This window comes from Choloepus didactylus, chromosome 2, assembly GCF_015220235.1.
Source record: "Choloepus didactylus isolate mChoDid1 chromosome 2, mChoDid1.pri, whole genome shotgun sequence".
Taxonomy (NCBI): domain Eukaryota; kingdom Metazoa; phylum Chordata; class Mammalia; order Pilosa; family Megalonychidae; genus Choloepus; species Choloepus didactylus.
The window spans coordinates 218,509,451-218,536,412 of NC_051308.1; the positions used below are offsets into that span (position 1 = coordinate 218,509,451).

Sequence of the window (26,962 nt, forward strand, 5' to 3'; positions counted from 1 at the left end):
GCCTAAGTGCTGAGGTCAGAGAAAGGGCCATAAAAGGGGCAGCAGTAGTCACTGAGGTGGGGGAGTGGATGTTGGGCCTTGAAGAGCTGGCAGAGGGGATAGAATTTCCGAAGAAGGCTGTGGGGTAAAAAGCAAAAAGCCCAGGGCTATGTATATCAGTCAGAAAAGCCAAGAGTACCTGCAGAGACGTGAGGAGGACTGCAGAGACATTCTGCAGGGAGATGCCGGGGCATGATAGGCAGAGACCAACAGAAGGGTCACACTTCAGCCCAGAGCAGCTCAATCATGACAGTGCCTTTGGTGACGCTCCCACCACCCCGTGGAGGGGAGCGGCAGGAGAAAGCAGGATTTGGAGCCAGCTAGACCAGGTTTCAATTCACCCCCTCCTACTTTCTCCTTGTGATCTTGTCAGCTCCCTGCTGAGCCCCTGCTGCTCACCTGTATTAAATTGGAACAATGATGCCTGTGCCCCAAGAAGTCAACCAGGGCCTTCCCCGGTGTCGGCATCAATCAGCGCAGCAGTGTGTTTCCTTTTACTTTGGTCTCTCATCTCTGCTCTGACCTCAAGCTCGGGGAGGGACTGAGGAATGGAAGATGTCCGGGGTTTGTGCCCTAGCTCGTGGGCACCATGCCCTCTAGCTGCTTCCTTCACAAATTCCGACAGGCGCCTTGAGGCTAGGGTAGGGTGCAAATCCTGCCAGCCAGGGGCAGGGGCTCCGAGGCCAGGCACAGGTGCTGACGTAGGCGGGCAGAGCGCCGCTGCCAGGCCTCCTCCCCCCTCGGAGGGTTGGGGGCTGGGCGGCCAGCCCCTTGCGGTGGCGCGGCAGCCTAGGGCTTCCTATTTCGGGAGCTGGAGGCTGGGCCACATTTCATCATGTGATGCAAATGCTATTTAAAGCAGCAGCGCGGGCAGGGGAGCCGCTGGTCCTGGAGTCCTAGCAGCTTGCTCTCTCTCATCGTTTCTCTCTCCAGTAACCCAGCCTCACCATGGTGGACGCCTTCCTGGGTACCTGGAAGCTAGTGGACAGCCAGAATTTCGATGAATACATGAAGTGTCTTGGTGAGTGAGCCTCGGGTCCTGCTTAACCGGAACCCTGCGCTCAGGCTGCATCCCTCCTGGTCAAGGCTGGGAGTGAGGGGCGGGGGTGGGAGGACTGTGGCATGCTGTGGTTTACGAGGGCGGGGCTTTCATGGTCTGAACCTGATGAGAGGGACACCCAGGTAGGCCCAGGAAAGAGGCAGATGTGGCAGAGAGCTGCTTTCTAGGAAGAGTATATGTTGTAGAAGTGGGAAGGGGGTGGGGGATTGGACAAAAGGAGAGCACTGATCTCAGAAAGTGGAAAGGCTAGCTAGGAAAGAAACAGGGAGGGACATGGGTTGTTTAGGAAATTAGTGGAGACTGAGCTTGACAAGGGGAATGGGGCAGACAGGGAGTGTACCGTCTTAAGTAGGAAATGCCTAGGAGGTGGGAGATGGAGGAGAGAATGGTGAATTGAAGTGGGGAGGAGGTGACAGAGACCCACCCAGCTTAGCAACAATCTCTGCCCTTCCATGTTGGGTTAGGTATGAAGATTGTTGCCGGAGGATGCAGTCTTTCTCCCCAGTCAGTCCCTGACCTTGTCCTGCAGTGATAAGTAACCAGGCTTTAATCATTGTCAGGGAACTTAGCGGTACGGTGTGGCAAAGTGGAGAAAGCCCGCAGCAGAGTCTGAAGACGGCAAGACCAGCTAAAGGCAGAGACGTCATTGTTCTGGGAGAGTAGGGATAGCCATCTGGTGTTGGGAAAGAGTAAAGGATAAAGATTCAAAGAATCTTACAGAAGGTGAGGACCTTGGAGGTCCTCAAACCTTGCCTCATTCAACAGATGGGGAAACTGGGGGCCAGAGAGAGTAGAAACTTGTCATAGTAATTCCCGATACAATGATACAAAACAGGTTTCTAGATCTGTCACCCAGAGCTCTTCCCACATTGGAGTGGTAGAATTGCTTAGCTAATGATGACTTCAGCCCTTTTGCTCCTGGCTTGGGCACAGATGGAGAGGGTGATATGCTTTCTCTGAAGTCCCTAGGTATGAGATTATCCTGGACCCCAGGATGGGACAGGAGAAACCAGAATGGTGTTCATGGTTAATAGACTCCATGCCTGCCTTGGAGGGCAGAGAGGGCTGGATTGTAGCAAAACTTGTAGGGGGAGATCAGGCACCTCACCTCTGCTCCTAATCCTTTTCTGAAATGAGGCCCACAAGTGTTGAGGCCCAAGTTCTCAACTGACCCTACCCTAATTTGGGCACTATGCCCAGAGACTCCAGGAAGACAGCCATTCTTGGAGAAACGGGGGCCTGGGCAGCTGTTGGGGAAGTTGGAAACTCCAAGTTTAGTTCCTCCTTCCAAGCCTCCTCCAGTGGACATTTTGACCAAAGAGCCAAGTCTCTGAACTGGGCTGCAACATCAGTACCAAGTGTGTTCCCTTATTCTGCCCCAATTTGGGCAAGGGGGCTGGTTTCCTTAACAATCAACTGCCTTTGAGCAACTCCTCATGTTAGGGCTAAGATTCCATCCAGCCTGCTGTTATTATATAGATAGAAAGGCTGAGGCCCAATACTGGGGAAAAGGCCCTCCTTAGCTCAGTAAGTAGCTTTAGCTTACTTTCTAAGTAGAAGAACCCAACTTTTCCTGAGTCTCTGAATGTCAGTACCTTTTCTGTTTTAGTCTCTCTTGGCTCAGTCCCTCACCCCAAAGTGGTTTCCTTCTCAAACATTCTGCACCTCTGGGTAGATCCTAAGCAAACAGAGCTCCCAGTGTAAGCCCTGCTCCGTGCCAGGGAGTTTGGTTGGTCTGACTCACTCTGAGGCCAAGGGGCAAAGCCAAGTGGACAAGCAGGGTGGGCCGGCATCAGTACAGCAGTCCCTGCCCCTCTCACTCTAGACCAAGTGTTCTCAGGGGCAAAGAGGCTTAGCCTGACACCGGTGAGCACAGGCATATCTGGTAGGCTTGGTGCCTGGATTAGGTGCTGAGAGGCAGAATGGCTCAGGGGGAATGGTGAACATGTTGGAGCTCATTAATCCCAGATCAACCACTTACTCTTACTCTGTTGGACTTCAGGCAAGTCACTTCATTCTCTGAGCCTCATTGTAAAAATGTAGATAATGAAATCTACCCTTCAGGGCTATTGTGAACATTAAGTAAAACAACCTATTCAGGGCATAGTTTTCTTAGCTCATAGCAAGCACATACATGCCAGACACATGTGGAGACTTTACACAGACCATCTCACCTCTTTTCTGGAGGACAATTCAGCATAGGTTCTTGGGGCAGAGGGACAGGACAGTCAAGATGGAAGTTAGTGGCCAAAGGGCAGATGCCCAGGGAAGCTACAACCTCAAGAGGTAAAGGCTTTGCCTAAAAGCTCTTCTTCACTCAGTGGCAGGTCATTTAGGACCTTGGTGGAGCCATTCCTGAGTCAGGAGGGGAGTCCCCACAGGGCACTGGGCTAGGAGTCCAGAGACTTGATATACTAACTCATTGTCACTATCATTTTATGGCCTCCTAAATCTGTACAATGGGAGAAAACCTCCCTTTCCACCTACTTCCCAGGTCATGGATAAGAAGAGGCTTTGAAAATGCCTCGATATCTATGGGTCAAGGGCACCAGTGCTTCTCAGGTTTGGGGATAAAAACTTCCAAAGCTGGAAAATTCTTGTTCCTGAGGCTTTGATGGGTAAAGTGTGCATCTCTCTTCTTTCTTCACCCTGTGGTTCGAAAGTTACTAAGGTGACCTGAAAGGGAAACCCTGTGCTTCAGCCTTGGGAGTCTATGGTTGAGCAGTTAGGTGGGCTCTAGAGACAATTCTAGGTTTTAATCCCAGATATGTGACCCTGGACTTCAACGCTATCTGTGTTTGCATCTATAAAGTGGGGACAAGAGTATCAACCATTCAGGAAGGCTAGAAGGGTTGAATGAGACAATGCATGTACAGTGCTTAGCACACAGAAAATACTCAATTAATGATAGCTTATTCTAATCCTAGCTCTGCCATTGACTTGCAGACTGTTCCTTAATTTTCTCATCTACTTAATGGCATCAGTAGTATCTGTTCAATGCACAGAGCTAAGGCAAAAACTGAGTTTTTTAAACATGGTCATGCAAAGGCTTTGAAAGCTAAGTCCCCTTCCCTCTTCTCCACACCCAGTTCTTAGAGTTGCTCATAGTACCCACCTGATCACTCCAGCTCATATACTCGTAACCTTACTCCTTCCCTCAGGTGTGGGTTTTGCTACCAGGCAGGTGGCTGTCATGACCAAGCCTACCACAATCATTGAAAAAAATGGGGACACTATTACCATAAAGACACAGAGCACCTTCAAGAGCACGGAAATCAGCTTCGAGCTAGGGGTGGAGTTTGATGAGACAACGGCAGATGACAGGAAAGTCAAGGTGAGTCAGGGAAGCAGGCATGGGGGCTGGAGGGCACCAAGACCCTGAAGAGGAACAGGCTGGTAGCCTTGACTTCCTGTCATAGCATGAGAAGGGCAGGCTATTACGAGGGATTTAAATGAAACACGGTTCATAAAGCCTGGACTGTGTTGGAATGTCCATGTCCCAGGTACCTAAATACATGTCCTTCTGTTTTCCTCCCCTCCTTTTTTGAGAAGCATCTACTAGCTGCCTCTAGGAGAGCTAGGATGAAAATCTTAGCCTTGTGGGCAGCACAGAGTCAAAATGTTCTTCTGACCTCAGTGTCTACCTCAGCTCCAGCTGGGTGACCTTGTGGAAGGCACACAACAGTTCTGGGTTTTTTTTCCCTTTCTGTAGATGGGGGACTTATGTGGGCCATGACTGGACCTGAAGTACTTTGGAAATGATACCCAGAAGTATGGGCCCTTCAGAGTGAACAGGTCAAGCATGGCCTCCAGCAAAAAAGGAGGCAGTCAGGGACAAGAGACCGAGACTTACTCCAGTGCTTCCTCCTCTTCAATCCTGGGTTTGGCCAATGACCCTGAGGAACTAAAAACCAAGAAGAGCTAAAGGTTCCAGGATAGGGCATTCACACTGTCTTGGGTGTGTTTGCAGTGTCTTCCCATAAAACCTTAGCCCTCCACCTCTAAGTAGAGGGAGCACCTACCTCCCATCTCAGGGCTCTGTCACTTTGCAGTGTCTCTCTTATCTTGGCAGCTTGCTCAGGTTGCCATGCATCGGGGAGAAAGATCAAAGGGGCTTTGACCTCTACAGGGTGCCCTACAGCAGTCTCTTCCCACCTTTATCCTATCATCCAGCACCTCAGCTGTTTCTTCTTCCTCACAGCTGCCCCCCAGGGAAGACAGGGTAGAGTCTGGGCTTCTTACAGAGGAAGAAGACCCAGAACCCAGCCTAGGGTGGCATAGGAGACTGGCAGCAGAGCCTGCTGATGGTGCCTAAAGCTGGCAGCTGGCAGCTGGCTTTGGCTAAAGGTGGCCCCTACGTCCTTGGACCTATCCCCTTCTTAAGGGGCCAGAACCCCAATTAAACAGAACAGTAGTCCTCTGGGGTACGCAGGCCAAAAATAATCTACTCTTAGTAGGCAGAAAGCTGGGGGGAATGAGAATGAGGAGGAAAGTGGGGGTGAGGACCCCAAAGACAGTCTTCTCAGATTCTCCTATCAAGCCCTGCTCAACCATGGTCCCACAGCCTGGCTCAGAGTCCCCAAATTCCTCAAGAGAGGCCCGGGAGAACTGCCAAATGAGAATCAGTTGATGCAGGCTGGCAAAGCCCAGACAATTAAGTGGGCATTGGACCAAGGAACATGGAACACTTCAAGGGCACTCAGTCCCAGGACACTGTAATTGCTGCCCACTGGTTAACTGAAGGAGTCATATGGTATAGACCAAGAAGAGGGGTAAGAATAAAAGCAAGTAAGTCCATTTTCCCAATACTTCCAATATCAAGGGGAAGACTGTTTGACACTGTGTGTGATAACCACAATGCTGGAGAGAGATTCTCAGGACTACTACTCCCCAGCCAGGTTTCTCAGGGAAATAGGCTGGTACGTGCTGCTTTTATATATCCTAGGGGAAATGAGGCTATGGGAAATCCCTGCATATAGGGTAAGTACTCATGTCAAAATCTGGTGGCACATCTGAGAACCAGATTGTCTGGCTCCAACACAATGCCTGCCTTTCCCTTACTTGGCCCAACACCTGGAAGTAGTGAAGCAGAGGCTGGAGGTGAACTGGACATCCTGCAGGGCTAGGTTGGAGGTGGGTTGCCTGATCTCTGGTCCCAGCATCATCACTAGTTTGGGTCAGAGGCTGAGTCTTCTGACCTCCTACCTGTCCCCCAATCCTGGCTCAGATCACAGCTTAGACTCCTATCCTCTTTCCACAGTCCATTGTGACACTTGATGGAGGCAAACTTGTCCATGTGCAGAAGTGGGACGGGAAAGAGACGACACTTGTGCGAGAGCTAAAGGATGGGAAACTCATCCTGGTAAGATCAGCAACTTTGGAGCCTCACCTAATGGTTACAACTGTTCCCCTTGAGCTGGACCTATTTTAAACAGCAAAAATCCTAACCTGGAACCAATGGAAGATGGGATAAGGGAGGGCAGAGACAGGGGCTGGGTGGTATTAAGCGGGAATTTTCTCTGTAGTGGCTTTGGAATCACACAGGCCTAGATTAAAATCTCAGCCTACAGGCTGCATGACTTTGGACAAGTCATGTTTTCTGAGTTCAGCTGTAAAATGGGCAAGGCAGCTGTGATGTCTAAAGACAGCATGTGCACAGCACAAAGCACCAGTGTGGTAAGAGGAATACAGTAGGTGCCCTATAACCTTAGATTCCTCCTCCTATGTTGCTGCCTTGCCTTGGCCCCAGTGAGAGGTAGAAAGCAAGGCCAAATCCAACTCCAGGCCTCTAGCAGAGATGCCTACCTCCTATCACAGCATTCCCTTCCCTTTTCCCTAGGGCTGCACTGTCACATGTGAAGCCTTTGGTCAGAAACTAGGGAAAGCTGGTGGTAGCTGATCCTCCAAGTCCTTTTCCCCCAGTGCAACCCCACCTCCTCAATGCTTTCCATGTACTCACTACAAGTACCTGACTTCAGCCTGGGTAGGAAGTGATACAACCAGGCTGGTGAGTCTATCTTTTTAAGGACAAGCTTGGTGACTTCACTTGGAGAACGTAGCCTTGACTGAACACCTTTAGACCTGAGGCAGAGAGAGCAAATCAACCTGTAGTCTCTGCCTCCTAACTCTGTGGGGCCTAAGGTTTTTGCCTCAGCATCTTAACTGTAGACTTTCTTGGGTCAGTATACACAGCTAACTGCATGGTTGTACTCCTATGGGGCAGAGGACCCTGCAGAGTTAAGAAATGTTTTGCTGGGGATGTGATATGCAGGCCTGAATACTCACTGGGTAACTGGACTGTGTTTTAATAGCAGGCGATGAGGTCATGGGCTTGGCTTTAAGATGCTAGACTAGTATGTTATGTGAATATATCTCAGTAAAATTGCATTAAAAAAAAAAGATGCTAGACTAGATGGTGGGGGCTTGAGGCTCTGGCCCTGGCACTCCCCTAAGTTAAGAGAAGAAGGAATAGAGAGTTGGTGGCTTAGCCTGGTTGTTTCTCAAGAGTCTTCAGAACATTTTTATTTACCTATTTGTTTATTATGTGCCAGACACTGTCTTAGGCACCAGAGATGAAGGAAGTGAAATGGTACAAGGGAAAGAGAAACACTCTGGGATCTAGACCAAGTTACTACTTCTCTCCAGACTCACTTTTCCTCATCTCTAAAATGGAGATTATAATGCTAGCTTAAAGACTTGGCGTAAGGATCAGGAAAAAATGTATGTAAAGTACCTGGCACATAGTAGGTACTCAATAAAGTAAGACTATTATGAAGGTAGAGGGCTGTCCCCATCATAATGGAGAGTGCTCCCAATACCTTCCTTGCCTCCACACCTGCCCTAATCTAACTCTTTCTTTCCTTCCAGACACTCACCTTTGGCAGTGTAGTTAGCATTCGCACTTATGAGAGAGGGGCATGAACGTACCCACTCCATCACTGACTGTTCCTCTGCCAACAGGCCACCACTGGACTCAGCACCAGAATGCCTCATCTTTTCCTCTAACATTTTGTATAAGTCCACTTTGGTTGGTGAATTCTCTTGGATCAGGGGGCACCAGCCTGGATTCAGTTCCAGTTCCCATTGTGTGTGTATGTTTTTTTAACTGCATCTAAAGGGTGCTCTGAGGTCAATAAAGCAAAGCCTGAGGCCACACATTTGCCTTTGGTGACATGACTCTGAGTTTTTTTCTCCTGTGTGATAAACTTTAGAAATGCCTGACTGACTGGAGGTCACCCAGAGCAAGAGGCACTGGACAAAAGACTGGAATGAACAGTCTCACAGATAGTAGTAATCAGCCAATCACCTCACACAGTCAATAATAAAACACCTGTACTTATACCTTACCTTTACACTGTCCCCACTGAGCTGGCACAACGTGGATAAATCAGTGGTGGGGCTTCCCCAGGCTTGGCTACTGAACTGTCACCTCAGGCCTATCCTACATGGAATGCTTGTGGGGTCTGTACAGTTGCTCCTTTTCCAGAGCACAGGGTCGGGATATGATATCCAGGCTTGCGTGATGGAGGTAGAAGAGGATCACTGGCCAAGATGACTGCTGAGCTCCTGCCTATGCCCCTGGCTACAGCTCATGGTTACAAATTATCTAATCAGCTCTGGGGGAAGAGGTCCTCTGATCACTGCAGAAGGGAGGGTTTATGAGTGGTCTACCAAGAAGGCTATGACCTGTTTGTGTTTCTGGCTCTGTACCTCAGCTGGGCTTCTAGCCAAGGTCTAAGGTAACATTATAAATGTTTTGGTGTTTTTTTTTGCTTTTTTTTTTTTTTTGGTTTTTTGGTTTGTTTGTTTTTTGTTTTGGTCAACTAATCCAGGCTCACTGACTTTAAGTCTGTAAATTAGCCAGGAAGAGAGAATAAAGGAACACGAAACTTTCAGTAAGTTTAAAACCAAACACACTGCCATTAAGTGCCAGGAATTTTAAGCAGAGACCTGAAGTGGAACCGACTTGACTCACACAGTAGTAAATACAAGTACAAGCAATGATCTTGGCTTGTGCTGTCTGGTTCAGTGGTCTGGAGGAATGCCACACATAAGCTCAGTCACTGTGGATGATTATTTTCTGGTGTGGCCATTGGCTGTCATTTCTAGCACACTAGAACCATGTTGGGAGACTGGAAAAAGTGAGTACCACTTCTTATCACACTCTCCCCTTATGCTGCCAGAGAAGAGGCTCTCTGCCTCTGTGGTGGATACAGCAGGGATCATCTGCCTATCAGCCAAGGACAGATAGCAGGGAGGGACCAATTGCTCTGTTCTGCAACTACAGCCAGACTCACCTCCACAGCAGTACCTGTGGCTCTAGCCTGGGCTCCTGTACAAGAATCCAGCTCCGGCAGTGGCCGCTGGGAAGGACAATGGGACCTCCTCCTGAATGAAGTTGAGTGAACGAATGGGTGAGCTGTAGAGGTCACTTGCGAGGGACCAGAAGTGATAAGGAAACAACAATTCAGGCAGCTGCTCTTAATTTCTAACTCTCAAACCTGCCTGCTGCATGAGGGGGAGCCATCTCCCAAGGGAGAGAAGTCAATGGGGTGGGAGGCCATATTCTTGCTACTGAGTCTTTCCAGGAGCCAGGGCTTCAAGGGACAAGGCTCCTGGTACTGTATTCTTTCAACCACCCCTCCACTCTCCACTCTCACTCCTTATGTTTCTTCTTGTGCTTCTTCTTCTTTTTCTTCTTCTTTGCTCCCTTGTTGTCTTTTGATGAGTGCCTTGTCCTCTTGCCTGTATCATTCTCAGAGTCTGAGCTATCAGAGTCAGATGACTTCCTGTCTCTATGTTTCTTTTTCTTCTTTTCCTGAAAAGAAAATTTAAAAACATTGAACATGTATATTTACTTTAAAGAATTATGGCATGTAATCAATAGCAGACCACTTAAATAATAAGACATTCTTTTTACAATGGAATAAAACATAGTTATTAAAATAATAAAGTAAATCATTATTAAGTACTAACAGTTAAAAATGGCCAAAAAAGTTAAATGAAAGAATCAAGTCATAGTACAGAATATATTGTCGATTCTGGTACATTTAATATTTATTTGTGTACACACATATAATGTATACGTATATATTTCAGAAGACACTTGAAAGCACACACATCAAATTGGTAATAAGGGTTACCTTAGGAATGAAATGAATGGGTCTTTCACTTTTTATTTCATGTAATTCTGTGCAGTTTGATTTTTTAAAAAAAGACATCTATTGCTTTCATTTTTTAAAATCCTAGGATATTAAAGCCCAAAGGATTCCTTAGAGGTCAACCAGGCTTTCTAAAGACTGACTTAATTGCCCAAGGTCACAGAATAAAAGAGTGATAGATATAGGATTCCTAACTCCTCATCTGGTTTCAATTAGACCCTGCTTTCAGGGAAAATAATTGTCATTACTTCATGAGCTTCTAACTGCTACCCTTGAGTATTTATCATCCATCCTTCACAACTACCTCATGAGGTTATACATATGAAGAACAAAGCTCAGAAAAACTTTTCCAAAAGTATCCACATAGTAGGCGGGCAACTTGAGTTTGAATGCAGGCATCTTAGACTCTAAGCAGGATCTTTCCATCACCACCATGTTGTCAAAGTGACAATACAAACCCATACAAAGGATGGGAGGCAGATTTCCAGGCTTCTATGGGGTGCTCAGGGCAGTTATTAAGCATTGCACAAGCCTATTCCTTGGATTCCATGTATCTATATTGGGTTTCGAGGAAGAGGGAGAAAATGGGAGGAGAAAGGGAGAGAGCAGAGGAAGATGAGGCTCCTGCTCTTCCTATGGGCTAACAATCAGCATCCTGAGAATAATAAGTATGCCTGAGGAATACACTGAGGTCTTGGTAGCTGGCTGTGAGAAATGGTGGAAACACTGAACCAGGTGTCAGGTAGACCTAGACTTGAGTTCTGGCTCCGTCACTTAACTATTCTGTAACCTTGGGCAAGTCATTTCACCTCACTGAGACCTTGTCTCCTCAAATATAAAATGCAGATAAGAAAAGTACCATATGTCACATGGCTGTGAGGATTTAATGAGATAGTATACTTTATATTCAGTGAAATTCATATATCCTGGTAGCTATTATTAGTTGTTTTAAATCACTGGTCTGCCTCCAGGGGCCACAGTAAGGAATTTAGGACATGAGAAGGCCTGTACCACCCACAGAGTGTGTTCTTTGAACACTCTGCTAACTGGAGGTCCTACCTTATTTTGAACATTCACATGCTTTTCGTGTTCTGCCACTTAACTGCCATTACTACTGTGAGTATAGAAAACACCATTCCCATCTTACAGATGAACAAACTGTGGCCCAGAGAAGTTGAGAGCCACTTGTGCCAGGCAGGGTTGGGATTTGAATGTAGATCATGTGACTAGAAATCTCCTGAATTGTCCTCTGAAACACACAGCCCCTCTTCCTGTATAACCTCAGTTTTCAGTAAATTGGGAATAATAAATACCTACTTCAAAGGACGCTATGAGAATTAAACAAGATAAGCACTAACTAGAATGCCTGATACACAGCAGGCCCTCAGTGGAAGCTAGAAGTATTTTCCTCTCATTTTAAGAAAATCCCAGGCTGTTCTGATGTATTAGTCAAGTATCTACAGAACATGAATCAATGTTTTGAGAGGAGATTAAACCAAAATTCTTTCCTGGAGTCTCTAAGGGCTTCCCAGGCCCATATTACCAAGTTGTAGGAACCATGACTGGGAAGAGGTGAGAGGTGGCAAATCAATGGTTTAGCTTATGGTGCTGCATCTTTCAGGATGGCAAGACCATGAAAGCGTACCACAGGAAATATGGCTCTGGGAGCTTCATCAGGTTCTGCCCCGTAGGGAGGGCTGGGTCCTGGGAAAGTAAATCAGCAAGCATAGAGTCTGGCCCCAATATCCTCTAAGCCTGACCCACCCTGGATAAATAAATGAGAAAGGAGAGTAATATTGCCTCCCCTCCAAAGAGTGCTTTAATTTTAGAAAGCTTTTTGCTCATTCCTTATCTTATAATATAATAATAATCATTAGAGAACCCTAGTTCCCTAGTGGAACATGGCCTCTAGCTATCCAGGAAGACTTGGGGGGAGACGGCGTTCTCCTAGACCCAGGCTTGATGCAAAAGCACTTTTGCAGCATGAACAAAGAAAAGCCAATCTCCAGCAGGTGGCATCATTTTTCAGTTTGTATCTAGCATTGGGTTTGAACGAAGAACAGTAATTCAGAAATTGTACTTGAAGAAGAAAGCTGGAAGTAGGAGCTGGGGGGAGGAGAGAACAGAAGATAAAGGGTAAAAAAAAAAAAAAAAAAAATCAAAGACCTAATGGATCAACTGAAGAAGCTAGAAAATGAACAGCAAACCAATCCTAAACCAAGTAGAAGAAAGAAATAACAAGAATTAAAGCGAAATAAATGACATAGAGAACCAAAAAAACATAGAGAGGAATAAATATCACCAAAAGTTGGTTCTTTGAGAAGATCAACAAGATTGACAAGCCCTAGCTAGACTGACAAAATCAAAAAGAGAGAAGACCATATAAACAAAATAATGAATGAAAAAGGTGACATAACTGCAGATCCTGAAGAAATCAAAAAAATTATAAGAGGATACCATGAACAACTGTATGACAACAAACTGGATAATGTAGAGGAAATGGACAATTTCCTGGAAACATATGAACAACCTAGACTGACCAGAGAAGAAATAGAAGACCTCAGTCAACCCATCACAAGCAAAGAGATCCAATCAGTCATCAAAAATCTTCCCACAAATAAATGCCCAGGGCCAGATGGCTTCACAGGGGAATTCTACCAAACTTTCCAGAAAGAACTGACACCAATCTTACTCAAACTCTTTCAAAACATTGAAGAAAATGGAACACTACCTAACTCATTTTATGAAGCTAACATCAATCTAATACCAAAACCAGGCAAAGATGCTTCAAAAAAGGAAAACTACCGGCCAATCTCCCTAATGAATATAGATGCAAAAATCCTCAATAAAATACTTGCAAATCGAATCCAAAGACACATTAAAAAAATCATACACCATGACCAAGTGGGGTTCATTCCAGGCAAGGATGGTTCAACATAAGAAAATCAATCAATGTATTACAACACATTAAAAATTCAAAAGGGAAAAATCAATTGATCATCTCAATAGATGCTGAAAAAGCATTTGACAAAATCCAACATCCGTTTTTGATAAAAACACTTCAAAACGTAGGAATTGAAGGAAACTTTCTCAATATGAAAGAGCATATATGAAAAACCCACAGCCAGCATAGTACTCAATGGTGAGAGACTGAAAGCCTTCCCTCTAAGATCAGGAACAAGACAAGGATGCCCGCTGTCACCACTGTTATTCAACATTGTGCTGGAAGTGCTAGCCAGGGCAATCCGGCAAGACAAAGAAATAAAAGGCATCCAAATTGGAAAAGAAGAAGTAAAACTGTCATTGTTTGCAGACGATATGATCTTATATCTAGAAAACCCTGAGAAATCGACGATACAGCTACTAGAGCTAATAAACAAATTTAGCAAAGTAGCGGGATACAAGATTAATGCACATAAGTCAGTAATGTTTCTATATGCTAGAAATGAACAAACTGAAGAGACGCTCAAGAAAAAGATACCATGTTCAATAGCAACTAAAAAAATCAAGTACCTAGGAATAAACTTAACCAAAGATGTAAAAGACCTATACAAAGAAAACTACATAACTCTACTAAAAGAAATAGAAGGGGACCTTAAAAGAGGGAAAAATATTCCATGTTCATGGATAGGAAGGCTAAATGTCATTAAGATGTCAATTCTACCGAAACTCATCTACAGATTCAATGCAATCCTAATCAAAATTCCAACAACCTACTTTGCAGACTTGGAAAAGCTAGTTATTAAATTTATTTGGAAAGGGAAGATGCCTCGAATTGTTAAAGGCGCTCTAAAAAAGAAAAACGAAGTGGGAGGACTTACACTCCCTGACTTTGAAGCTTATTATAAAGCCACAGTTGCCAAAACAGCATGGTACTGGCACAAAGATAGACATATAGATCAATGGAATCGAATTGAGAATTCAGAGATAGACCCTCAGATCTATGGCCGACTGATCTTTGATAAGGCCCCCAAAGTCACTGAACTGAGTCATAATGTCTTTTCAACAAATGGGCTGGGAGAGTTGGATATCCATATCCAAAAGAATGAAAGAGACCCCTACCTCACCCCCTACAAAAAATTAACTCAAAATGGACGAAAGATCTCAATATAAAAGAAAGTACCATAAAACTCCTAGAAGATAACGTAAGAAAACATCTTCAAGACCTTGTATTAGGCGATCACTTCCTAGACTTTACACCCAAAGCACAAGCAACAAAAGAAAAAATAGATAATTGGGAACTCCTCAAGCTTAGAAGTTTCTGCACCTCAAAGGAATTTCTCAAAAAGGTAAAGAGGCAGCCAACTCAATGGGAAAAAATTTTTGGAAACCATGTATCTGACAAAAGACTGATATCTTGCATATATAAAGAAATCCTACAACTCAATGACAATAGTACAGACAGCCCAATTATAAAATAGGCAAAAGATATGAAAAGACAGTTCTCTGAAGAGGAAATACAAATGGTCAAGAAACACATGAAAAAATGTTCAGCTTCACTAGCTATTACAGAGATGCAAATTAAGACCACAATGAGATACCATCTAACACCGATTAGAGTGCCTGCCATTAAACAAACAGGAAACTACAAATGCTGGAGGGGATGTGGAGAAATTGGAACTCTTATTCATTGTTGGTGGGACTGTATATTGGTTCAGCCACTCTGGAAGTCAGTCTGGCAGTTCCTTAGAAAACTAGATATAGAGTTACCATTCGATCCAGCGATTGCACTTCTCGGTATATACCCGGAAGATCGGAAAGCAGTGACACGAACAGATATCTGCACGCCAATGTTCATAGCAGCATTATTCACAATTGCCAAGAGATGGAAACAACCCAAATGTCCTTCAAGAGATGAGTGGATAAATAAGATGTGGTATATACACATGATGGAATACTACATGGCAGTAAGAAAGAACAATCTCGTGAAACATATGACAACATGGATGAACCTTGAAGACATAATGCTGAGCGAAATAAGCCAGGCACAAAAAGAGAAATATTATATGCTACCACTAATGTGAACTTTGAAAAATGTGAAACAAATGGTTTATAATGTAGAATGTAGGGGAACTAGCAATAGAGAGCAATTAAGGAAGGGGGAACAATAATCCAAGAAGAACAGATAAGCTATTTAACGTTCTGAGGATGCCCAGGAATGACTATGGTCTGTTAATTTCTGATGGATGTAGTAGGAACAAGTTCACAGAAATGTTGCTATATTAGGTAACTTTCTTGGGGTAAAGTAGGAACAGGTTGGAAGTAAAGCAGTTATCTTAGGTTAGTTGTCTTTTTCTTACTCCCTTGTTATGGTCTCTTTGAAATGTTCTTTTATTGTATGTTTGTTTTTTTTTAACTTTTTTTTCAACTTTTTTTCATATAGTTGATTTAAAAAAGAAGGGAAAGTTAAAAAAAAAAGAAAAACAAGGAAAAAAATATGTAGTGCCCCCTTGAGGAGCCTGTGGAGAATGCAGGGGTATTGGCCTACCCCACCTCCATGGTTGCTAACATGACCACAGACATAGGGGACTGGTGGTTTGATGGGTTGAGCCCTCTACCGTAGGTTTTACCCTTGGGAAGAAGGTTGCTGCAAAGGAGAGGCTAGGCCTCCCTATAATTGTGCCTAAGAGCCTCCTCCCGAATGCCTCTTTGTTGCTCAGATGTGGCCCTCTCTCTCTAGCTAAGCCAACTTGAAAGGTGAAATCACTGCCCTCCCCCCTACGTGGGATCAGACACCCAGGGGAGTGAATCTCCCTGGCAATGTGGAATATGACTCCCGGGGAGGAATGTAGACCTGGCATTGTGGGATGGAGAACATCTTCTTGACCAAAAGGGGGATGTGAAAGGAAATGAAATAAGCTTCAGTAGCAGAGAGATTCCAAAAGGAGCCGAGAGGTCACTCTGGTGGGCACTCTTATGCACACTTTAGACAACCCTTTTTAGGTTCTAAAGAATTGGGGTAGCTGGTGGTGGATACCTGAAACTATCAAACTACAACCCAGAACCCATGAATCTCGAAGACAGTTGTATAAAAATGTAGCTTATGAGGGGTGACAACGGGATTGGGAAAGCCATAAGGACCACACTCCACTTTGTCTAGTTTATGGATGGATGAGTAGAAAAATAGCGGAAGGAAACAGACAAAGGTACCCAGTGTTCTTTTTTACTTCAATTGCTCTTTTTCACTTTAATTATTATTCTTGTTATTTTTGTGTGGGTGCTAATGAAGGTGTCAGGGATTGATTTAGGTGATGAATGTACAACTATGTAATGGTACTGTGAACAATCGAATGTACGATTTGTTTTGTATGACTGCATGGTATGTGAATATATCTCAATAAAATGAAGATAAAAAAAAAAAATGACTTAGGGATTGTGAGTCAATGACAAGAGACCTGGGTGGGCATGGGAGAAATGTCAGTGCTCTAGCAAAAGCTGGAGCAGCCACCCAACCCACTTTCTTTAGAGTCCTGAAACAGGACAGCAGCAGCCTAACATGGGAGAAAAACAAAAAATAAAAACAAAAAAGAAAGAGAAAGGGGAATAATAGCAGCTAACAATGAGTACTTTATTTGCTAATTCCTGGCCTGGGCACCTTGCATACTTACCTCATCTACCCTTCACAACAAATCTATAAAGTGAGCACAATAAGAAAACTGTAATAACCTCAAAGAGATGAAGTGACTCAGGTTAGGTCCCAAAGTGGATGCTCTTTCTAGCCCTGTCTTCTATATGAAAGGCAGCACCTAACTTAGCCCCTCCCAATGGAAAGGTAATGATTTGGCCAGAAATCAAGCAAGCAAGCATTTATTCATTCATTCTTGAGTTATTAATTCTCTAGGGAAACTTTTGAGTAGTGGGATAAATGGTGAATCCAGGCTAGAACTTGCCTAGAATAAGGCAACTATGAACATCAGTTTGCAAATAATTGTTCAAGTTCCTGCTTTCAATTCTTTTGGTACCAGCTTTCCATAGTTTGAAAAGGTGAAGGTAAGACTAGAAGAAAAAGGTTTATTAATCAACTTACAAATATTGACTGAACTTTACTACCTGCAAAGCACTTTGGAGAGCCATAGTTACTGTCTTGCTTAGGTGATAAGAAAACACACAGATTCTTAATATAATTCAATTAAAGAGTACCTGCTAGTGGAAAGCACTGCACAGGTGCTAGGGCGATGCAAAGTAAACACACTCAGTAGTGGTGCCTGGCACCATACCCTCAATCTTGAGCCAACTGCATCATACAAGGGAAAGAATAATCCCTTATGACCATAGAGTACATATACTCAACAAATATTTGAGTACTTTCTATGAGCCAGGAATATCATTAAGCAGGCTCTTGTAATAGGTGAGTGAGGTCAGAAATCAGGCATCATAAGCCTTCAAGGAAACAAATTATCTACTTAAGGAGAAAGAGTAATTAAGACACTAGACAGTCCATGGTAATTGGTGTAAGGAAAGTATAAAAAAAAAAAAAAAAAAAGTGCCATGGGTAATCTAGGGAAAGAATTCAATTTTGTCCAAGGCATTTGAGGCTGGTTTCATGAAATATATGAAGTGCACTGTGCTTCTGAAGCATGAGTATGGTTTTGGCAGGTGGTGGTGATGACAGAAGGGAAGTGAGGGCCTTCAAGCCAGAAAAGACAGGATAAGGCAAAAGATTGAAAGATCTTTCAGGGAGTGACAAATTATCCTGTATGGTTTATTTATTATGCACTGAATCATACTCCTTCTCTTCTATTCAAAGACCTTAGTCCAGGAATTATCCCCTCTCCTGTGTCAATTTTTCTCTATTTACTGGCTCATTCCTGTCAATATGAAAATATGCTACAATAGTTCCTATTTTAAAAATACCAGATTTTCCAAACAAACAAAAAAAGAAGTCAATCAGGTTGCTGCCCCATCACTCTACTGAAATGGCTCTTGTTAAGACTACCCATGACCTCCATAGGAACAAATCCAGTGCAATTCTTGGGCCCCTTGAAACATACTCCACACTTAATTTTCACCACATTCTCTTACTTTTCCATCTACTTCCCTGATTGTTCCTTTGCTCGTTTATCCTCATCTTCGTAACCTTTAAAGACTGGAGCACACTGGAGCTCAGTCCTCAAAACCCTTTCTCTTCTCTATGTTTACTCTCCAGTTGATCTCATATAATCTCATGAATTTAAATACCATCTATATGCTCTATGTAGATGACTTCCAAATTTAATCTCTAGCCTGGATTATTTGATAGCTCAACTCTTTCTTTCTTTCTTGGATATCTGATAGCTCAACTCTTATATCCACCCCCAATTCAAAGTTTAACCCCCTTCGAGAATACTTCACCATCTTTACAGACAGAACACAAAACTAAACTCCTGAATTGCTCACCACCCTCACATTTATCTTCTTTTCTGTCTTAACTCTGTTCATCTAGTTGCTGAGTCCAAACACCTTGTAGTCATCAATTCCTCTTTCTACCTCATTTCCATTTCCTCAACAAATTGTCAGCTCTACCTTCAAAATAAATCCATACTTCAACTCCCTTTGCACCATCTCAACTACTGTCATTCTAATCCAAGCCACCATCATTTCTCACCCAGATTATTGAAATTGTCTCTTAACTGTCTAGCTGCTTCCTGTACTTGTTCTCTCACAGTCTAGTTTTCATACTGCAGCCAGAATAATTATTTTAAAAGGTGAGCCAGATCCTCTATTCAAAACTTCCAATGACATCCATCTCACTTTGAGTAAAAACATGGCATATGATAAGTGAAAGAGGCCAGCAAAGCACAGACCGCAGACTTATGAAAGATCACTACAAAAACTTCTATTCCTACCTTACCACTCACTTCATATCCCATTTTCTGGCACAATACAATTTCTTCTTGTTATAATTATGCCCTACAAAAATGACTTGCAATTTTCAGATATTTGGATAAAAATTGTCTCGAGTACTGAATAGATAAACAGAACTAAATCAATGCATAGATTTTTGGATAAGGGCATGTGTTCAACATATGTATAGAGAAAGGAGGTTGAGGTCTCAGGGTCAGGAAGATTTCTTACTTCTGTCCCCTGCTTCATTAATTATTACTCACCATCAGCAGCAAGAGTCAGTCCCTATTACTTTCCAGAATGAGAGGTCTCACTTACTAAGTAAGAAGCTACAGATAGAAGAGAGTACAGGGTCTATCGATTCAAAGGTAAAGTGCATGCCTATTATGTGTAGACATTTCTTGGAAAAGGTGACATCCTTTTTTTATCATGGGCCATTTCCTGGCTCCCCAACACATGCCCAGCATTCCATCTTAGCAGCCTGCTTAATTATTCTCTTCCACCATACCACAGAAAGATGTGGGACAATCAAGCAGGCATGTGAAGAAGCAGAGACGAGAGCCCAACAGCCTCAATTTCTGACTTCTTGTTTCAATCCTGGTTGGCCTGGCTATACTTCATTTGCTGTTCTTGGATGTTTATGAGATCCAATAACACCCCCTTCTTATCTGGACTAGTTTGAGTGAGTTTCTCTTCTTTGCTACCAGATATACCTTGCTGCTTATCTTTCTCCATTAAACTATTAGCTGCTTGAGTGAAGGTGCTGTTGACCTTTATTTTCATGTGTGTTGCCTATCAATGGGCCTTCCACACCAGGTATTTGGTACCCAGCCGAAACAATGCAGCAACATGGAACTGAAGGCTTCCCTTCAGACGAACTATTCAGTTCCAACATTTTGCTCCAAAGACCTGACTAGTGGTTGGAGTATGTGTCTGAATCTGTCACTTTCACAATACTCCAAAAGTCAATCTCGGTACAACTTCTACTGTAAGGAAAGCCAATCTCATACTGGAATCAAGATTAGAGAGTGAAAGGAACAGATGGGGAAACCTGGAATCTGGTTATGGCTGTGAACAGAAAACAGATTAACAGATGTCAGATGGCTGGTAAGGGTAGCTGGTGAAAAGCAAAACTAGCAAAGAAGTGATGTTATGGGTCATGATAAGTCTAGCACATGAACCTAACACAATGTTACCTACATATGAGGCACTCAGTACACATTTGTTGGTTAAGGAAATAGCGAAGAATTGAATGAATGGTTGAAGTGTGGTGAACTTTTGGGAAAAAATACTGGATTTGGAATCTAAAATCCTTATTTCTTATTTTGGCATTATCTCTTATGGCAGTGTAACTTTAGGTGAGTCAGTCAATTTCTCTGAATCTTCACTTCCCTCATTTGTAAAATGGTGGGACAATAATACCTGCTCTGGCTACCTCATAAGATTGCATAAGGATAAAACAAAACAAAAAATATGAAGACATTTTATAAACTGTTAGGTGCTTAACAAATACAAGGCATAAAAGATAATGAAGGGATTAACAACGAGGTAAAAGGAAAATGATGCCAGTTGCTATCTTGGTAAAAATAGAGGGCATCAAAGAGGAGATTTTAACCTTTTCAACACTTCAGAGAACTTTTTAATCAAAGAGAGTTCATGAGTTAGAAGCTTATATATACAAAGGTACTTGAAAAAGTTTCCCAGGGTGCTTTATCCCCTTACACAAATTGGAAAAATATGATAAAGGAAATAAAAGTAAAGCAGCACTCACCTTCTTTCTTTTTCTAGAAGAATTCCTCATGGGGTCAGGCTTCTCAAACTCTGCTGACTTTGCCTCTTCCTTCTCCTCTTCCTCATCAGGTATCAGAGAGTATTTAGTCCCGCCTGGTTGCATGAAACAATCCTTTGCAAAGTGGCCTGCAGAAGAGAAGTAGAAAAAGCAGAAAGGAAGGAAATAAGTAGTCTCTCCTCTCAGCAGGTGGATCTTTATCAGAGGCTCCTGAAAGAGGCTAGCTGCTTCAGGAGGAATTACTGAATTCATTCAGAACAGCTGTTTGATTCTGAGCAGATTTTCTGTCACTTCAAGATGGCATTGCTCACTCAACCAGAGCCAGACTAGCAGGTGGTCCTAGAGCTGTGAGAAACACTGATGCTGCTTAGGAAATGGCAGAGAATGGGAGGATCCAGGCTTGAACTGCCCTTCATTAGCAATGGGGATTAATTTTTAAAGATCTGTTTTGGAACTTATTCCTGACAATGAACAAGGCCATGCCAAAGAGCAGAATAATTAACGGAGGGAGCCAAGTGGCAGTGTATGAAGCTAGCTCTTAGGCAGCTGGCAGGAAAGGGGAACTCCAATCCAAGCTAATACACAGACAGGCACAGTCACCTGGGGCACTGCCACAGATTGTCGTGTCTGGCAAGGGCCTTAGAGATGATCAAATCCAACACCCTCCATTTACAGAGGATATGAAGACCCAGAGTAGAGAAGTAGCTCAAGGTAACACAGAGAGTGACAAAGCTAAAAATTATCCCAGGTCTCATGCTTCCCTGCCCTGTGCTCTTTCTGCTACACCAAAATCAACTACCTCTGGCATTACCTTTGCTGAATAGGCCAAATTCCATCTCTCAGTATCTTCCTCTGCATCGAGTAACACCTGATGGACACAAGCTGAAGTTAAGAGGACCCTGCCCTCTCTAAGCCTCTAATGCTTGTATCAAGGGACCCTTTGACAGATGCTATGCTCTATAGAGCTGGCTTTGTCTAAGCTTGTGGTAGATTCTGCCTCAGGGGCACAGAGTAAATGTATCAGACACTGAAAAGGTTATATGTAAACTGCTTTGCACCTCTGGGTCCAAAAACTGAATGGTACCTGGAAGGAGAATGCAACAAAAAGTTGTCCAATTATCTTCAATGCTCCCACAATTCACCTGAGGAAGTGTTCTGTCAATTTTATTTTCCCTTCCTCCCTCTACATTAATGATAAACAGGGGTTTAAAACCCCCCAAATTCAACCAGGAAACAAATTTGCTGAAAGTCATTGGAGAAAAATCAACAGAACAAGGTGAGCAGAAGGCTAGGGAGAAGGAGTGAGAAACTGAGGTCACTGAAAATGAGAAGCTGGCAATCCCTCTCATTATAGTTCCAACAAGGGGAGTCAGGCTGAAAAAGCTCTTTAATATTTGAATAAGAAGAGATGAAACCCAAAGAAATAGAGATAAAAGGAAGTGACTATCCTGTGTTCTTAACTGCTAAAGGATTTGTATTCAAAACTCTAAAGTTAAAGAGAAGAAGATGAGGAAGAAAGGGTTTAACTTGGATCCCTGAGGAATATATTTCCAAGTCTCTTAATTTTTGCAGCAGAACAATAATGGTCCCTAGAGATAAAATTTAGAGTGTAAACCATAATCCAACACTCTTACCCCTCCTGGAATTGTAAATGGGGATCTTGCCCAAGGCAGGGCATCAACAGGTGGTGATGTTGGTGTAGCATCCGGCAGAAATAAGAAAGCATCAAGCCATACCTCCGATGTGAGTCTGGGAGGAATAAGCAGGTGAGGCCAACACCTGACTGAAAAAACAAGGTGAACGAAACTCAGACTAGGCCACCCCCTTCATTCTGTAAAGGGTCTAGACACAAGGAGAGAAAGACTGGGATGGCAGACGCTTCACCTTACCTTTACAGCCACACTTCTTGCAGGTTGTGTTCAGGACAGCCTCAAGGGTGATCTTGTGCCCAGTGTAATCCTGGAAGGACCGCCTCCGCCGCTCTTCTTGCCTGTAATGAAAAGGATACTGACTGTGGACCATCTTAAGAGATGTGACCAGAGAGATAAAGTAATGCTGTATGTTAGTTTGTTGTTTTATTTTTGTCAGGGAAAAGGGAGAGAACCATTGGGCAGGAGACAGGTAATGAAAACAACATGAAACAGTCCAACTTTTTCATTCAGAACAAGGTCACTCCTCAGTTTAAAACACCTTCAAAAATCAAGCCTGAATCCTTACCTGGGCATTCAAGGCCTTTTCCAGTCTGTCTCTAACCTACTTTTCCGGCCTCACGTTTACTTGTATAACATGCTTTGGCCAAACCAGACTATTTTACCTGTCTGATGGTTCAGCACTTTGCTCAGGCTGTTCCCTCTCTCAGAAATGCTCTGCTTGCCCTCTTGACTCCTGCCTCACCAGTTCACTACATCCAAACATTCCAAGGCTTCAGCTCAGTTACCACCTCTCCTTCCGTAAGTCTTCTTCCCTAAGCTCCTCAGGCAGAGTTAATCTATTCATTCACATTCCTATAGCACTTTTTAAAAATTCTAAACTTTTTACCAAAGTATAATAGATACACTGAAAAAAGTGTTCATCATAAGTATACAACTTGATTGGTTTTCACAATTTGAACAAACCCATGTAAGCAGTACTCAGATCGAGAAACAGAACATCATCAGCACCTCAGAGGTCCCTCTCCCAGTCCCTTCTAGTGACCATGCTTCCTCCAAGGGTAACCACAAATCTGACTTCTAACAACAAAGGTTCTTTATATGTATTTTTGCAAATTATACAAATGGAATCACAGAGTTTGGACAATTCTGTGGCTGGTTTCTTTTGCTTAACATGTTATGTTTGTGAGATTCATCTTTACAGTTATATATATGTAGCTGTGGATCATTCTCCTTGCTGTATAGTATTTTACTGTTGGGCATCTGGGCAATTTCTATTATGAATGGTGCTTTTAAGAACTTTCTAGTAAACCAAGTAGAAGAAAAGAAATAACAAGGATTAAAGCAGAAATAAATGACATAGAGAACAAAAAAACAATAGAGAGGATAAATATCACCAAAAGTTGGTTCTTTGAGAAGATCAACAAGATTGACAAGCCCCTAGCTAGACTGACAAAATCAAAAAGAGAGAAGACCCATATAAACAAAATAATGAATGAAAAAGGTAACATAACTGCAGATCCTGAAGAAATTAAAAAAATTATAAGAGGATACTATGAACAACTGTATGGCAACAAACTGGATAATGTAGAGGAAATGGACAATTTCCTGGAAACATATGAACAACCTAGACTGACCAGAGAAGAAATAGAAGACCTCAATCAACCCATCACAAGCAAAGAGATCCAATCAGTCATCAAAAATCTTCCCACAAATAAATGCCCAGGGCCAGATGGCTTCACAGGGGAATTCTACCAAACTTTCCAGAAAGAACTGACTCCAATCTTACTCAAACTCTTTCAAAACATTGAAGAAAATGGAACACTACCTAACTCATTTTATGAAGCTAACATCAATCTAATACCAAAACCAGGCAAAGATGCTACAAAAAAGGAAAACTACCAACCAATCTCCCTAATGAATATAGATGCAAAAATCCTCAACAAAATACTTGCAAATCGAATCCAAAGACACATTAAAAAAATCATACACCATGACCAAGTGGGGTTCATTCCAGGCATGCAAGGATGGTTCAACATAAGAAAATCAATCAATGTATTACAACACATTAAAAATTCAAAAGGGAAAAATCAAATGATCATCTCAATAGATGCTGAAAAAGCATTTGACAAAATCCAACATCCGTTTTTGATAAAAACACTTCAAAATGTAGGAATTGAAGGAAACTTTCTCAATATGATAAAGAGCATATATGAAAAACCCACAGCCAGCATAGTACTCAATGGTGAGAGACTGAAAGCCTTCCCTCTAAGATCAGGAACAAGACAAGGATGCCCGCTGTCACCACTGTTATTCAACATTGTGCTGGAAGTGCTAGCCAGGGCAATCCGGCAAGACAAAGAAATAAAAGGCATCCAAATTGGAAAAGAAGAAGTAAAACTGTCATTGTTTGCAGATGATATGATCTTATATCTAGAAAACCCTGAGAAATCGATGATACAGCTACTAGAGCTAATAAACAAATTTAGCAAAGTAGCGGGATATAAGATTAATGCACATAAGTCAGTAATGTTTCTATATGCTAGAAATGAACAAACTGAAGAGACACTCAAGAAAAAGATACCATTTTCAATAGCAACTAAAAAAATCAAGTACCTGGGAGTAAACTTAACCAAAGATGTAAAAGACCTATACAAAGAAAACTACATAACTCTACTAAAAGAAACAGAAGGGGACCTTAAAAGAGGGAAAAATATTCCATGTTCATGGATAGGAAGGCTAAATGTCATTAAGATTTCAATTCTACCGAAACTCATCTACAGATTCAATGCAATCCTAATCAAAATTCCAACAACCTACTTTGCAGACTTGGAAAAGCTAGTTATCAAATTTATTTGGAAAGGGAAGATGCCTCGAATTGCTAAAGACACTCTAAAAAAGAAAAACGAAGTGGGAGGACTTACACTCCCTGACTTTGAAGCTTATTATATATATTTTTTTTAATCATCATTTTATTGAGATATATTCACATACCACGCAGTCATACAAAACAAATTGTACTTTCGATTGTTTACAGTACCATTACATAGTTGTACATTCATCACCTAAATCAATCCCTGACACCTTCATTAGCACACACACAAAAATAACAAGAATAATAATTAGAGTGAAAAAGAGCAATTGAAGTAAAAAAGAACACTGGGTACCTTTGTCTGTTTGTTTGCTTCCCCTACTTTTCTACACATCCATCCATAAACTAGACAAAGTGGAGTTTGGTCCTTATGGCATTCCCAATCCCACTGTCACCCCTCATAAGCTACATTTTTATACAACTGTCTTCGAGATTCATGGGTTCTGGGTTGTAGTTTAATAGTTTCAGGTATCCACCACCAGCTACCCCAATTCTTTAGAACCTAAAAAGGGTTGTCTAAAGTATGCGTAAGAGTGCCCACCAGAGTGATCTCTCGGCTCGTTTTGGAATCTCTCTGCCACTGAAGCTTATTTCATTTCCTTTCACATCCCCCTTTTGGTCAAGAAGATGTTCTCCATCCCACGATGCCGGGTCTACATTCCTCCCCGGGAGTCATATTCCACGTTGCCAGGGAGATTCACTTCCCTGGGTGTCTGATCCCACGTAGGGGGGAGGGCAGTGATTTCACCTTTCAAGTTGGCTTAGCCAGAGAGAGAGGGCCACATCTGAGCAACAAAGAGGCATTCAGGAGGAGACTCTTAGGCACAAATACAGGGAGGCCTAGCCTCTCCTTTGCAGCAACCGTCTTCCCAAGGGTAAAACTTATGGTAGAGGGCTCAACCCATCAAACCACCAGTCCCCTATGTCTGTGGTCATGTTAGCAACCATGGAGGTGGGGTAGGCGAATACCCCTGCATTCTCCACAGGCTCCTCAAGGGGGCACTACATCTTTTTTTTTTTTTTTCCTTGTTTGTCTTTTTTCTTTTTTTCTTTTTTTTAACTTTCCCTTCTTTTTAAATCAACTGTATGAAAAAAAAAAGTTAAAAAGAAAACAAACATACAATAAAAGAAAATTTCAAAGAGACCATAACAAGGGAGTAAGAAAAACACAACTAACCTAAGATAACTGCTTAACTTCCAACATGTTCCTACTTTACCCCAAGAAAGTTACATAATATAGCAACATTTCAGTGAACTTGTTCCTACTACATCCATCAGAAATTAACAGACCATAGTCATTTCTGGGCATCCCCAGAACGTTAAATAGCTTATCTGTTCTTCTTGGATTATTATAAAGCCACAGTTGCCAAAACAGCATGGTACTGGCACAAAGACAGACATATAGATCAATGGAATCGAATTGAGAATTCAGAGATAGACTCTCAGATCTATGGCCGACTGATCTTTGATAAGGCCCCCAAAGTCACTGAACTGAGTCATAATGGTCTTTTCAACAAATGGGGCTGGGAGAGTTGGATATCCATATCCAAAAGAATGAAAGAGGACCCC

The 26,962-nt window shown here is 42.7% G+C and overlaps 2 protein-coding genes across 2 annotated transcripts in view; one reads left to right on the top strand and one right to left on the bottom strand.

Annotated features, from left to right (window-relative positions):
- Positions 1-901: 901 nt before the first annotated feature.
- Positions 902-8,260, top strand: FABP3 (fatty acid binding protein 3). The gene is made up of 4 exons (XM_037827908.1): positions 902-1,060; positions 4,261-4,433; positions 6,360-6,461; positions 7,967-8,260. Exons 1-4 carry the CDS (start codon positions 988-990, stop codon positions 8,018-8,020), a joined length of 402 nt encoding a protein of 133 aa, XP_037683836.1. The 5' UTR covers positions 902-987; the 3' UTR covers positions 8,021-8,260.
- Positions 8,261-8,861: 601 nt separating this feature from the next.
- ZCCHC17 (zinc finger CCHC-type containing 17) overlaps positions 8,862-26,962 on the bottom strand; it is a 95,778-nt gene continuing 77,677 nt past the window's right edge. Inside the window, exons 6-8 of the mRNA XM_037827907.1 lie at positions 22,762-22,862; positions 20,855-21,000; positions 8,862-9,917 (exon numbers count right to left, since the gene is read on the bottom strand). Of these exons, the coding sequence (XP_037683835.1) occupies positions 9,756-9,917; positions 20,855-21,000; positions 22,762-22,862 (409 nt within the window). The 3' untranslated portion in view covers positions 8,862-9,755. The remainder of the gene's footprint in view (positions 9,918-20,854; positions 21,001-22,761; positions 22,863-26,962) is intronic.